Raw genomic sequence first — 13,743 nt, forward strand, 5'->3', positions numbered from 1 at the left:
TCTTGGGTTGGGCTCCAGCTTCCTATGTGACCTGGATGGTTGTTATAATAGCTATCTGTCTCTCTGTCGCCTTAATGGTCTATGAAACTCAAATTGTACAAATGAAATGAAAGATAATAGTTTTCCTCAGACTGCTTAGTCAGTTGAACCCCCAAACTCATTAGACTGAATAATTGGAGGTCTGCGTGGTATATTAAACAGCATCTCCTGTCATCCCTCACATAAGCAAATAAACTATGTGAGAGGAAAGGACACTCACATGTGATTTGTCCTCCCGTAGCCCCAGAGGTGCCATTCTAGCACCTGTCACAAACACAATCTCTTCTTACACACACACACACACACACACACACACACACACACACACACACACACACACATTCATGTCTCGCAGATAAAGGACAGCTCAAGCACATTGCTATGCCAAGCCTGGCATACATACAAATACACATACTTGTGGATGACATATCTAAGGAGAGATGATACATAGCTGTGTTGTGCCAAGGAATCATTCTGCAACCCGAAATACACAAATATACACTGGTACCATGGTGCCACAGTCACATCCCTGAAGACACATTGTGCCAGGCCAGGCCACCCGGATACCCTCTTCATGCCCCCTTATCCTGCTGAATTGGCAAAAATGGCAAGTCTCCTTATTTAAAGCTAATACTGTGGCCAGAGTGGTAGATGTCATACACAATGTTAAATCAATGAGGATGGAGGGAAAAAAAATGGTAATGGCTTTGTTTCTGTGGCAACTTGACAGGCTTTATCTGAGGTGCTGAGCATGTGTTCACACGGGTACATGCACAAACCATTCTACCTTTCTTTATTCATTTTATGCGGCTGTTTATCCTGCACATAACGTAACACTAAATTACCCTCACTGACAAGGAAAGAACAAAAACAGGAACATTGAGATGTAGCAGATGTCTATGAATCTATGTCAATGTTATGGAAAGTCATTGTCATATGCAATTGGGCATGTCACTGTTCATTCTCAGGACTGTGGTGATGTTTGCCATTGCAGGGATCTCTTTATTTTATTCAGGGTTTTTTTTTAACTCTGACTTTCAGAAATCTAATAATTTATTTGGCTGGACTGAATTATAAGAACATGTACTCGAGTTCCTTGGGCTCCACAAGTAGATTCCGCCAGCAAAGAGTGATGGTGTGAGGCTGCTAAAAACTTGCCACTTATTTGGTCATTGACATAGTAATGAGAAATAGGACAGATGGTTGTGACTCCTAAAACATTGTGGTTTTCAGTGTCTTAGTATGTAACAAAGTCAGTTTTTGTCCCTGAATAGGACAGACTCCAGCTATCTATGGAATATATCCTAACCAGACCTACCGTACTAACTCTTCCCTAACACTCTTTATTCATAAAGGGGTACATCTTCTGCATAAATAACCCTCGGCAGTTGACAGAGGGGTAAGCACTGCCATGCTTTATATCTTCCCCCAGGGAAGGGTGCAGAGTTATACACACTGAATGTGTTTGTGCTGGCTAAGTAATATCCAATTGTTAAATTGAGTGAAACACTCCATTGTTTAATCGATTAGGAAGGAAAGAGGAATTACTGTGTGTAGCTTTTCAAGAAGCAAATATTTAATGTGCTCTGAACTTTTATTGAGCAGGCCTTTGTGTGTGTGCCTTTCATTTGTCCACACAGTCAGTGTGTGTAAGTTCCACATATGCAGAACAGGTGCCCTTGTTTTGGTTGTTTGTGTGTGTGTTGCTGCCAGATGTTCAGTTTTGCCTGGGTGACTGTGGTTAAGTACAAGCAGGACACAACGTCCTTTGATTTTGCCTCACAAAGCTCATGTGCACACTGCACATATTTGATATCAGTCTTTGCCAATGGGTTTGTGAAAAGCTAAAATAAGAAATCAAAATGAACGTTTGGGTGAGAAGCACCCAAAAGAAACAAATGTGCGAATAAATCAAGTCAAGCGAACAACTAAAAACTAATACAACACATAAAAATTCATGAATTTATTAATTCCATTTCATTAACACAGTGAATAAAACTCTAGTTTTACTTGATTTATATGTATGAATATGCAATCACGTTGCAACTTTTATTATATATATATATTTTTTTTTTTCAGTAACATCATTGTTCAGTAACATAAACATGCCCTCTCTCTATCACTTATACACTTCATTACAGACAGTTGCAAACAGCATTGACCGCAGCATTGTGTCTGTGACTGATGAGGCGGCTGTGAACACAGACATGGGACAGGAAACGATGTACATTTATGTGCTCTAACCCGCAAGATCCTATCAGGAACTAGAACGCAGTTATGATCTTCTCCACCAGGCCGACTGAAGCTAATATTCTATTATATCACATTGTGCCTTTTTTACCATTTTACCTTATTTTAATACACTAATGTGTGTTTTAATTAACTAAATGAGGCAAACATATATCTCACAAAGACGATAACCTTAAATTAAAGCAAGGCATTAATTAGGATCCTTTTGCAACAAGAAAGAATGCGCATTTTTATAAGAGAGCGAAAGGAATGGGAGTTAAAGGATGCTGCTGTCTGTGTGCCATTTAAGGGACACAGTGAGACGAGTCATATATCCCAAAAGAAATGTATAGTCCGGATTCTGCATTAACAGTGTGTGAGATGGTAAGTATTGGATTCAGATGTTAAAAAGTAGAGGCTGATGTTTTGTAATTAGAAGGCCTACACATGAAACAGGGACAGACAACAGAAATACTGTGAGGAGATTTAAATCCTGGGGACTACTTCACAGCAGATATCCCACAATTCAGAAGCACAGTGTTTTTATTTAGCCTCCCACTATCTTTATTTCTTTTTTCACTCTCTTCAGTTGCTGTCGCTCTCCACTCCTTTGCCGTGAGTTATCTCTCTGGACAGTCCTGGATTCTTCAAAGGAAGCAGAGTGGGGGTGGGAAGTGTATCCCAGAATGCACTGTCCCACTGTTTACCCTGCTAAGTCGCGTCCTGTCTTCCAGCCTCACTCTATAAAAGAAGAGTCTGGAAAGGTATTGGTTTCCAGAGATTTCCACCTGTACTGGGTGTACACCGAGGTTCAATCATCATGAGGCGAAACAAGGCTCTACAGTGATATGTGTGGCATTAAACTTTTAACAACGCTCGCCCTCTCAAATGTCTCTGTACTTTTTATAAAAGAAGATTTTGATAGAACAAAATTGAAAGTTATTAGTCTGTATCATCCCAACATCATCTACACAGACAGATCTGGATCTCCTGCCTGCACTCCTCACCTACAGGAGAGATAATCTCCTTCAGTGTGCTTTCAACCTTTAAAACCCCCTCCTGTCTTCTCAGTCCCTTCTTGTGTTCGGTCCTTCTAGCTCTCAGGGTTTCTTGGTGTTCTTGCCGAACTTGTCGCTGAGTTGCTGGATCAGGTCTGCAAGCTCTCCAGTAGCCTGAGATTTCTCCTCCAGGAGCTCATAGCGCAGACTGGAGATATCCTGCTTAATCTCCTTCAGTTCACCTGGAAAAGCATAGGAGTGTTACCTCACCACATATTCATTTAATTTAAACATTAGACATTAATTTGCACACCCACGCATTAATGGCAAATGGCAAGCAGATATCAAAGTAAATTAGATTTTTACCTTCATTAACCTCATCATTCTCTCTGTCTACCTGAGCTTTTAGCACGTAACGCTTAATGAGGCGCTTCATGATTTTCTGTTAAGAGAAGGAAAATCAGGGGAAGAGGAGTGGATCAGAGAAGCATTGAGAGAGAAGTTACGCAACCTGACAGGTCTTCTCACAGTCTTAGAGCCACTGGACTGTGTGTGTATATACATACACACACACACACACACACACACACACACACACACACACACACACACACACACATTTATACAGCACTTACTTTATCATTAGAATTTGTGTAAGCGCTGCCCAAAAGAAAAAAATCTAGACACAAACACAGAAGCTACCCTGGTGCCAGCTGTGATTGATTGCTGTCTCTTGTGTGCACATTACATCGGGAGAAGACACACACTTCCAGCATAAGTGATGGGGCTTGGTGATAGGCTATTACACTGTAGTCAGTCTGGGAGGAATAAAGGCCACCGTATGTTTCCGCTTGTCTGATTTCTCCTGTGGCTACAGCTGGTGCTCTGTCCATCACGCCAGTAGGATGTGTGCACAGTGGTACCACCAGTGCTGTGGAAAACCCTTTTCTTGTGGGTTGTTGCCTGACACCGCTTTCAGTAAATCAATATTAATCTTCAGGATGTTTCACGCAGATGGCCTCAAGCTGTTTGAGATTTAAATAACACAGAATCCGCAAATGGCCCACTAATAGTGTGATGAAGTTTGGGCACTGATGTTAATACTGTACTACATGTGGTCTCTGCTAAGAAGCCCATTTTCATTACATTTTATGCAGTTTAGAGTTAGCCAGCCGTAATTTTAAATTATAAGGTTTTATAAGCTTTGTTGTGGTTGAGGAGGATAGTTAGCTAGATAAAATAAATTCAAATGAGGATTTAAATTCAATTACTGTTAGAGTTGCTACATCTGACTGTAATTGGACCAAGCTGAATTCTGAACATTTTATTGCACTAGATGTTGACTGTGGACTGAAGACTAAGAGCCTGACAAGGTCGGCCTGGCTAATGATGACAAATGTGAGATAAGGGGTGGTCAGAAGGAAGAAAGTAGCTAGCAATCAAAATGCATTGAGTGTGTTAGTAAGTTTGCCAATCAGAATTCATCTTTTAAAACAGATAATCTGAATTTTTTATTTGATGTCCATAACAAGCATTGTGTTTGTGATGTTTGCTGATTGTCATGCTGAGCAGGGTGAAACATGACACATATAAGCACAGCACAATGAACAATTTTAATAAACTAAAAGAAATCCTTGAACGATGGCCAAACATAGAAACAAAAGGAAAAAGAAATGCTGAACATAACATTGATCATTCAACGAGACAAAATACTACCTTATTAAACAAAATTCCCTGTTTGGTTTTAAGGAGCATCCACGGTATCACTCTATTGATGTGGTGAACAAAGGGAATTAGCAGCAAAGAAACTGGAGATGTGATTGGGAATTTGAGTATGAAGTATATATATATTTATTCTATTTTTCTCTAAAACATAACAATAACCCTGGATGAGCATGAAAGATAATGTTTGTATGACCATAAAGCTGAGACTAAGAATTCATATACATAATTCAAAATTAGTTTTTGGATAAAAGTGATTCAACATGCAAAATACAAGTATTATGTTAGATTATTATTATGTCTGGTGTTTAATGTTGTTCAGACCATTAAGTGAACGGTGTCACTGATACATTCTAGCTAGTTGGTTTAAGATAACAAAGAAATAAAAATCTGTGTATTTTTGCACTGGTGCAGCAAACAAAGAACCAAAATCATTTTTATGTTGGATGCAAAGCCTGATATACAAAATCTGTAACATGTGACATGTTTGATTTTCGACTTTTGTTATGATATTGAGATGTTATCAGATATCAGATATTGAAGTATTAGGAAGAATTCGTTTGTACTGGTCTTGAACATGAAACATTCTTACAATATAAATTTTTTAAATTCTACATTCTATTTTTCAGTCAATTCAATATTTTGAAGTTAAAAAAGGTGAGAAGTTGTACATTATTACAGTGAGAAATCCAGATTTTTACAGCACTACATAAAATTTGCTTTACAGGAATAAACAGATTGAAACAAGACATGATGGTTTGCTACTTATATGTGTCTTGGAGAGGAAGAGCTTTCTACCAACCCAGGCCCTCGTCCTCGTCTTCCACGACCTATCCAGGTCTGGGTCACGGGGGCAGCATCCCAAGTAGGGAATCTCTTGAGATTACTAAGGACTGAACCAGTAGTTGGGTGGCCTGGGTTGACAGATAAGGGCGGATTCATCTGATATTGTAGAGAAGGAATCTACATGAGCGGGAAAGATTGCTGATCTTGAGAAGGAGAGTTGGTTGTCTATTGTTACGGCAAGGTTGCGGGCTGTTGCAGAAGGAGAGAGCTGCGAGTTGTCTAGGTAAATAGCAAGATCCTGATGTGGTGAAGAATCTGCTGGAATGAATATTAGCTCAGTTTTGGTTGGATTGAGTTGGAGGTGATGGGCTGCCATCCAAGACGAGATGTCGGTTAGACATGCAGAGATTTTGGAAGCAGCATGTAGGTCAGAGGGAAGAAAGGAGAAGAGGAGTTGTGTGTCATCAGCATAGCAGTGGTAGGATAATCCATGTGAGGAAATGACCTCACCAAGTGATCTCGTGTAGAGGGAGAAAAGGAGAGGACCTAGCACCGAGCCTTGAGGGACACCAGTGGCGAGTCTACGTGAGGTAGAGGTGGATCCTTTCCAAGTCACTTGGTAAGATCGCTCATCAAGGTAGGAAGCAAACCACTGCCATGCTGAGCCCCGAATTCTGAGCTGCTATTTGGCGCATAAGCACAAACAACAGTCTGGACCCGTTCCCCGACCTGAAGGCACAGGGAAGCTACACCTCTCACCCGGAGCAACTCCAGCAAAGGAGAGTGTCCAACCTCTCTCAAGGTCTCGAGTTTCCAAAGCCAATGCTATGTGTCGAGGTGAGTCCGACTATATCTTGCCTATATCATAGCTCCTAGGATCATTAGGGCTCTCAAACTCCTCCACCACGATAAGGTGACGGTTCAAGGAGGAGCCCCAACCCCATAATGATAAATAATTATTAATGACACACAGAAAATCACGTTTAATTTTCTAAATGGAGGAGACTTTAGGCGTGATTGATAGCTCACAACCTACATCTTTATTCTGGATTATTTAATTTCCCTCCTGGCAGTACATTACAGGCCCATGCATAGTGCAAAGATTTGGAGAAGCAATGATTTATTTACAATTTCTTTATTCTGGACCAAGAAATTATTCTTTTATTTTGCGTTTGGTCAAAATGTAAATATTTTTATGGGGACCATCAAACTCTCACCAAATTCAACTCTCAAGCAAACTCCTGTCATACCACCATGTGGTACCATTGCCTCCTCTCTCACTTGTGTATTTGTTCTACACCTTATGTTTGCAGTCACCTATCCTGGTCCTGAAGGACACTAGCCCTGCACAATTTAGGTTATTCCATGTTCCAACACACTTGATTCAAGTCAGTAAAGTGGTTGAATCAGGTCTTCTAAATTAGGCAAATCCATTAATCATTCAGGATAAGGGCCCTCCAAGATCAGGGTTCATTACCTCTATTACCTTACCCCATATTGATATAAACATGTACACACCTGATAGCGGGTCGGGCGTTTAATGGGTTTCTTTGTGGTGAAGTCTTCTCTGGGCCGAAGGACTCTGTGTCGTTCCAGCTAGAGACATAAATAAGAAAATGAATTACAGCAACTGAATACTGGGCTTATGCAGCTCCATTATTCAGCACAACATTCTTGTTTAAAATTTGTAATTTCAACAAAAATATGTCTGCTGCAAAAATAATAAATGAGAATATTTACATGCAGATGAATTCATTTTCTGATAAAATAAAGAAAAAGATTTCATCCATTCTACCTGCGGAGAAATAATGTGACTCGAATTAAGTGACTAGGAGTTGATGGGGAAGTCTGAGGCCAGGTGACGGTTTCCAAAAGTGAATTAGACACAGAACAACATGAACAACAAAAAACACAATCTGTCAGACACACACCATTGCACAACCTATAAAAACTCATGACACACTTGAAAATAAACTAGTATTCGTTCACATATATGCTCTGCTTTGTCAATTGTTCTCATATCACTTATTTCACTGGCCAAGAGACTCCCTACCATTTCAAACTACACACATATACAAAAAAAAAAAAAAAGTGAAGTGATTGTCACATGTGATACACAGCAGCACAGCACACGGTGCACACAGTGAAATTTGTCCTCTGCATTTAACCCATCACCCTGAGTGAGCAGTGGGCAGCCATGACAGGCGCCCGGGGAGCAGTGTGGGGGGACGGTGCTTTGCTCAGTGGCACCTCAGTTGCACCTTGGCGGATCGGGATTCGAACCGGCAACCTTCTGATTACGGGGCCGGTTCCTTAACCGCTAGGCCACCACTGCCCCAGGAACACACACACTGAGCGATAGAGCAAGGACGCTAAACATACCAGGAATGTTTGCCATCATTCTTTGATGACCAGTGAGCATCATTATCAGTTCATTATATTACTGTTGGATTAACAATTACCATCCTGGAATGAGGTTGTCATAGTGACATGTAGTCTAATTTAATGTAAGGAGAATTCCCATATTCAGGAGAGAATAATTGTGCTCCAGTCAGAGGAGAGGGCACTTGTTACCATGAGCTTCATGCTCATGTGAGGCTACTGAATGGATATGTTTAATGCAATTATATTCACCATCCTGTGAATGCTTGAGATTATTAAACAGGCCAGAGCTCCTGAAATGACAACCATAGACCTACTCTTCCATCCTCAGTCTGGGGCCATCTGCTTTTCCACAGACTATTTAGATCTGCCAGTTCACCTGACCATCTTGTCTTTGGACATCACTGAGGGAAACCCACACAAACATCAGAGAACAAACTAAATCTACATAGAAAGCTCTTAGGAATTAAAGAAGATAAAAAAGAGAACAATTTACATGAATTTCATGGTGGGATAAAACAAAGATATTATTTAGGGATCAGAAGCTGTGATCAGAACCCAATGATGAGTTTGAGGGACAGATGAGGTGGGTTTTCCCAGTTTGCCTTGCCATTCTTGTGATTGCTGGGCCAGAAAGGAATAGAGAAAAAAGAACAGACCACATTCCACAGCCAGAACATTTTCCTCCCTAACCTTTGGCTGTGAGTTCAGCATCCCCAACTCCAGCTCGCTGTCACGAGGGTGACCCTTGGCCTTACAAAGTTGCACCAGGCAGGTCTTTATGCGCAGGACCAGATAGTAGAAGGACTTGGGACTGGGTACAAGGTTAAAGGGGGCTGGGAGGGTCCGACCCTCATCAAAATAGGAGAGCCAGAGTTTGGCCCGTGCAAACTTCCATTCCACATCTGCATCTTCCTGTAAATGAATAAGAAAAAAATGTTGTCATGTTGTCACAAGGGGTAACAGGTAGCTCCTATTTTTCATGCTCTGTCCACCCAAAGAATTTCCAACCCCTCCCATAAAAAGTAACTCCACCGAGCATCATTGAATCATCCAAACATGCAAAGCATTCAAATTGCTTGGTGATTTGATGTGAAAATTAGCTCAAAAAATGAGCGTAAAAAAAAAGAGATTTCAGATATATTATTAAGGAACCACTAATACCTACTTAAAAATTCATGAAAGGGAACCTTTGAACAGAATGCAGTGAATGAAGATAAGATAAATCTAAATCAAACTAGCATTTAGGAAATTCTAGATATGCTTGAACACAACAGTTTTTGAGGGAAACCTTTACACTGAAGATTGGCTATATGTTTGGTGTTGTTGCATGATGAGTAGGTATCTGCCTGTATTTCTCAGCATTGAGGACACAGCATTCTCAGCATTGAGGACACAGCATTTCTCAGCATTGAAGCCCCAAACTTGCAAGGAACCACTGTACTTCACTTTTGCCTTCAGGCACTCATTATTGAGTGCTTCCAAAATCTCTGCATGTCTGACGGACATCTCATCTTGGATGGCAGCCCATCATCTCAAACTCAATCCCACCAAAACTATTAATTCTAGCAGATTCTTCACCACATCAAGATCTTACTCTTTACCTGGACAACTCACAGCTCTCTCCTTCTGCAACAGCCCACAACCTTGGAGTAACAATCAACCAACTCTCCTTCAGCAATCTTTCCCGCTCACATAGATCCCTTCTCTACAATATCAGACTAATCCATCCTTATGGGGCAGTGGTGGCCTAGCGGTTAAGGAAGCGGCCCCGTAATCAGAAAGTTGACGGTTCGAATCCCGATCTGCCAAGGTGCCACTGAGGTGCCACTGAGCAAAGCACCGTGCCCACACACTGCTCCCCGGGCGCCTGTCATGGCAGCCTCCAATACTTCTTGCCTAGTCCCTCCATCGCTGAAGGTAAAAGGAAGACATTCATCTAGACTCTTCTCTGTCTTGGCCCCTCGGTGGTGGAATGGACTTCTCCTTGAGGTCAGAACAGCACAGTCACTGAGTTTTTTCAAACGGCAGTTCAAGACCTTACATTTACATTTACATTTACAGCATTTATCAGACGCCCTTATCCAGAGCAACTTACAATCAGTAGTTACAGGGACAGTCTCCCTGGAGCAACTTAAGGTTAAGTGTCTTGCTCAGGGACACAATGGTAGTAAGTGGGATTTGAACCCGGGTCTTCTGGTTCACAGACGAGTGTCTTACCCACTAGGCTACGACCTTCCTCTTTAGGAGAATATTTATGTTAACTTGTAACTTATCTGACTTATATATAGAAACTACCTATTGTCCCTATCACAGCAGGAACTTGGGGGTGCATGTGCAGACATGCTGGCTGTAGCTGGAAAGGATGGAGGTCACAAACAGTTCACAGAAATGGTGCTGGAGCACTTCACTTGGTGACGAGTAAGTGAGAAGGCTAACAGGGGGAAACAGGATCTCTGCAGCCTGCACGGTGGCAGGAAAAACACATGATGAGATGATAGACGCAGTTTTTACTGTGGTTTTAGAGTACTGGGTCAGGGCTAGGGTGGGTGGTTGGGCACTCCCTGCAGACGAGGTTGTGACAGTACCATATTTTTCTATACTCCAGGTCCTGTGTTTTTGTGGAAACTTGAGTTGCTATTTCAGTTGGAATCACTATTTCTATGTGTGTATGACACGAACAGAATACATGTCCAAAAAATGATGTCCATGTCTACAGTAAAAAATCTCCTCCAGTTTCGCTATCCTGCTAACCTGCAGGATGACTTACAAAACAACTACACACTCTGTGTTGCCTGATGCCGGTGCCCGAGGTAACAGCCACAGCGATGGCAGGGCATCCAAGTCGTCACAAACTGTAGGACTTTATCCTCTGCATGTGACAGTGATGTCTCCGTACCGGATGACTTTCATGCATGGTTCGACACACAGAACAATGTGACTGTGAGGAAATCCAAACCTCCTCCCAGTGATCAGGCACTGTGCCTAACAATGTCTAACCGGACGTGAGGAAAACTCTTTGCAGAGTTAATTCACAAAAGGCTCCTTGTCAAAGACAACATCCTTGGAAGATGCTTATTGACATCTTCAACATCTCACTGAGCACCGCAGTTGTACTAAAGTTTCTTAAGGCCTACTTAGACAATGAAGACCCATAAGCATGAATGCTGTTCATAGACTTTAGCTCAGCATTGAACATCATCATTCCTCAACACCTGATCAAGAATCTAAGCCTGCTGGTTCTGAACACCTTCCTCTGAAACTGGATCTTGGACTTCCTGACTGAAAGATCTCAGTTCTGTCTGGATCGGGAACAGCATCTTCAGTACCACCACACAGCGCATTGGAGCTCCTCAGGGCTGTGTGCTCAGTACAATGATGTTCAACCTGCAGACCCACGACTGTGCAGCGATACACAGCTCCAACCACATCATCAAGGTTGCTGATGGCAGGACCATGGTGGGTCTCATCAAGAACGATAAGTCAGCATACACAGAGGAGGTGCAACAACTGTGTTAAATGTGATAAAATTTTGCCATCATTCAAAGAAGAAGGTTGCAAATTCCACAATATGTTTCTTTCAGGAAAGATCATGCATTTTCCATGATGATAATAATTATTTCCTTAAAATTACACCTTTTCTAGGTTCTATTATTAATAAAGTAATGGGTTTATGAGAATTCCATATAATTACATTCAGTTTTTCTTTGTACAATCTGCCATTGGAATAGTGGTTGTAATCAGTATTATTGTTAATGAGTATTCGATGTGGAGTCCATTGGCTTTTTCTTATGTCAATTATTTTTATAGCCATTGCTCAATGATTGGCTCACCTCAATCTCCTGGTATGAGCTGTTGATCATGGCAATCAGCATGTTGAGAAGCACCACCACCATGGTGACGTTGTACACCCCATACAGCACATAGCCAATGTTCTCGATGAACTTATGGTCGTATTTTAGCACCACAGAAATTACTTCCGACAGGCCAAATATGGACCAGAATAGCGTCTTAAAACTCTCCTCCACCCTGTGGACACACACAGAAACACACTAGAATTTTAGCATTTTGATTTCAAGAAAGAAAATATTAACATGTTTCATTTTCTGATACAGAATACACTGAATATAGTTAAAATGTAAAATGTAGTTGCTGTAAATTTTTTTTAACTACACATGAACAAGATCAGAGTATTATTACAGCAGCATAGACAGATTTTTGAGGTGGCATATGTGCTGTATCACCCACACAGTAAATGTGACATGAGTCACAATGTGACATCACTCTCCATGTTCTATTTCTCATTTATGCTGGGAAAATATTGCCTCAGGTGTCAGTGAAATGTACTTTTCTGAAATTTAATCAGACTGTGACTGAATTGAAAGGGTTAAAATGACCTGCAGACAGAATTGCAAATAAAAAGAAAGGAGAGACAGCACAGTGATTAAAACAATACCAGGAGAATAGATTTGGACCCTTGATATAGACAGCTGGAATCCCGTCTGTCACCCAACCTTCCCTCAGACCTGTTCCCATCCACCCACTCTGACTCAACCCTCAGAGCGGTCGAAAAGCAATCACCACGACAACTCTGGTCAAATTAATCTCTCCTTCAATCTCATGAATCTGATATAAAAAAGCAACTGGTAGGCGCTGCCTTCCCTCCTACTCAAATTCTCTGTCATTATCCTCCACTGCTACTTTGACTGTCTTCATGGATTGTATGTTACTGGGAGATGTGTGTCAGGTATAATATTGCCAGATTAATATTGGAGCTAAGATTTAATGACAGCTGAATTACAGTGAGTGAATGTGTGTGAATTTAAATGCTGCCATGTTGACTGGATTCATTTGAAGTCTGATATTTGCAGCCACCAAAGGCAACTCGTGTAAATATTAAATGAATGGGCACCTGCTGATCCACCTGTGATGAGCTTGATGCCAACGAGTTACGAGTACAGTCCTTCAGAGAAACCAGCCTCAAATACCAAGCCTTCTGCTCTGAAAAGGCCATCAGCCTGAGCGATAACCCACACACAAGCATGTGTCTCAGTGAATCACTCTCAGTTTGTGTGTGTAAGAGGGAGTCCTGCACATTAAACATTTGTGTGTAATGAATTGCATTTCACATGCCGTGGTGCTGTGTAATGACTTTGAAGAAACCCTGTGTGTATGTTTGTGTAAATGAGTTTATCTGAATATGACAAAGTTGCAAAATAGGCAGACCTGTAAAGTATTTGGAATTTAAATGTGACTCACAGATTTTGTGTATGTGTGTGGGAAGGTTTAGCACAGTTGTCCACATTTGCAACACATTTTGGGATTAGTCAAATCAAAGGCTGCCAGAGCTCAAAATTGAAGCTGAAGTTTTAAGTCTATGTGTGCTGTTTATGAGAAAAGATACATTGTGTGTGGGGATGATGCTTTGCTCAGTGGCAGGTTGGGACTCAAACCAGTAACCTTCTGATTATGGGTCCATTTCCTTAACAGCAAGGCCAACCACTGCCCTGTTCTGTTGTGTGTTTTGGTTAAATTGTGTATATCATATATCAGGGCATCATGTGGGTATCAAATTAATGGTATCTTT

The 13,743-nt window shown here is 41.3% G+C and overlaps 1 protein-coding gene across 3 annotated transcripts in view; it reads right to left on the reverse strand.

The window, feature by feature from the left end:
* Positions 1-2,086: 2,086 nt before the first annotated feature.
* The window catches only part of trpc7b (transient receptor potential cation channel, subfamily C, member 7b), a 53,626-nt gene continuing 41,969 nt past the window's right edge, over positions 2,087-13,743 (reverse strand). For 2 of the 3 annotated variants that reach the window (XM_028959736.1, XM_028959737.1), the window contains 5 exons: positions 11,990-12,185; positions 8,850-9,071; positions 7,293-7,370; positions 3,633-3,708; positions 2,087-3,508 (listed from right to left, as the gene is read on the reverse strand). In XM_028959736.1, coding sequence (XP_028815569.1) covers positions 3,369-3,508; positions 3,633-3,708; positions 7,293-7,370; positions 8,850-9,071; positions 11,990-12,185 — 712 coding nt within the window. In that variant the 3' untranslated portion in view covers positions 2,087-3,368. The remainder of the gene's footprint in view (positions 3,509-3,632; positions 3,709-7,292; positions 7,371-8,849; positions 9,072-11,989; positions 12,186-13,743) is intronic. The other variant, XM_028959738.1, reaches the window with a different exon arrangement.

Source organism: Denticeps clupeoides, chromosome 18, assembly GCF_900700375.1.
Source record: "Denticeps clupeoides chromosome 18, fDenClu1.1, whole genome shotgun sequence".
In the NCBI taxonomy this organism is placed as follows: domain Eukaryota; kingdom Metazoa; phylum Chordata; class Actinopteri; order Clupeiformes; family Denticipitidae; genus Denticeps; species Denticeps clupeoides.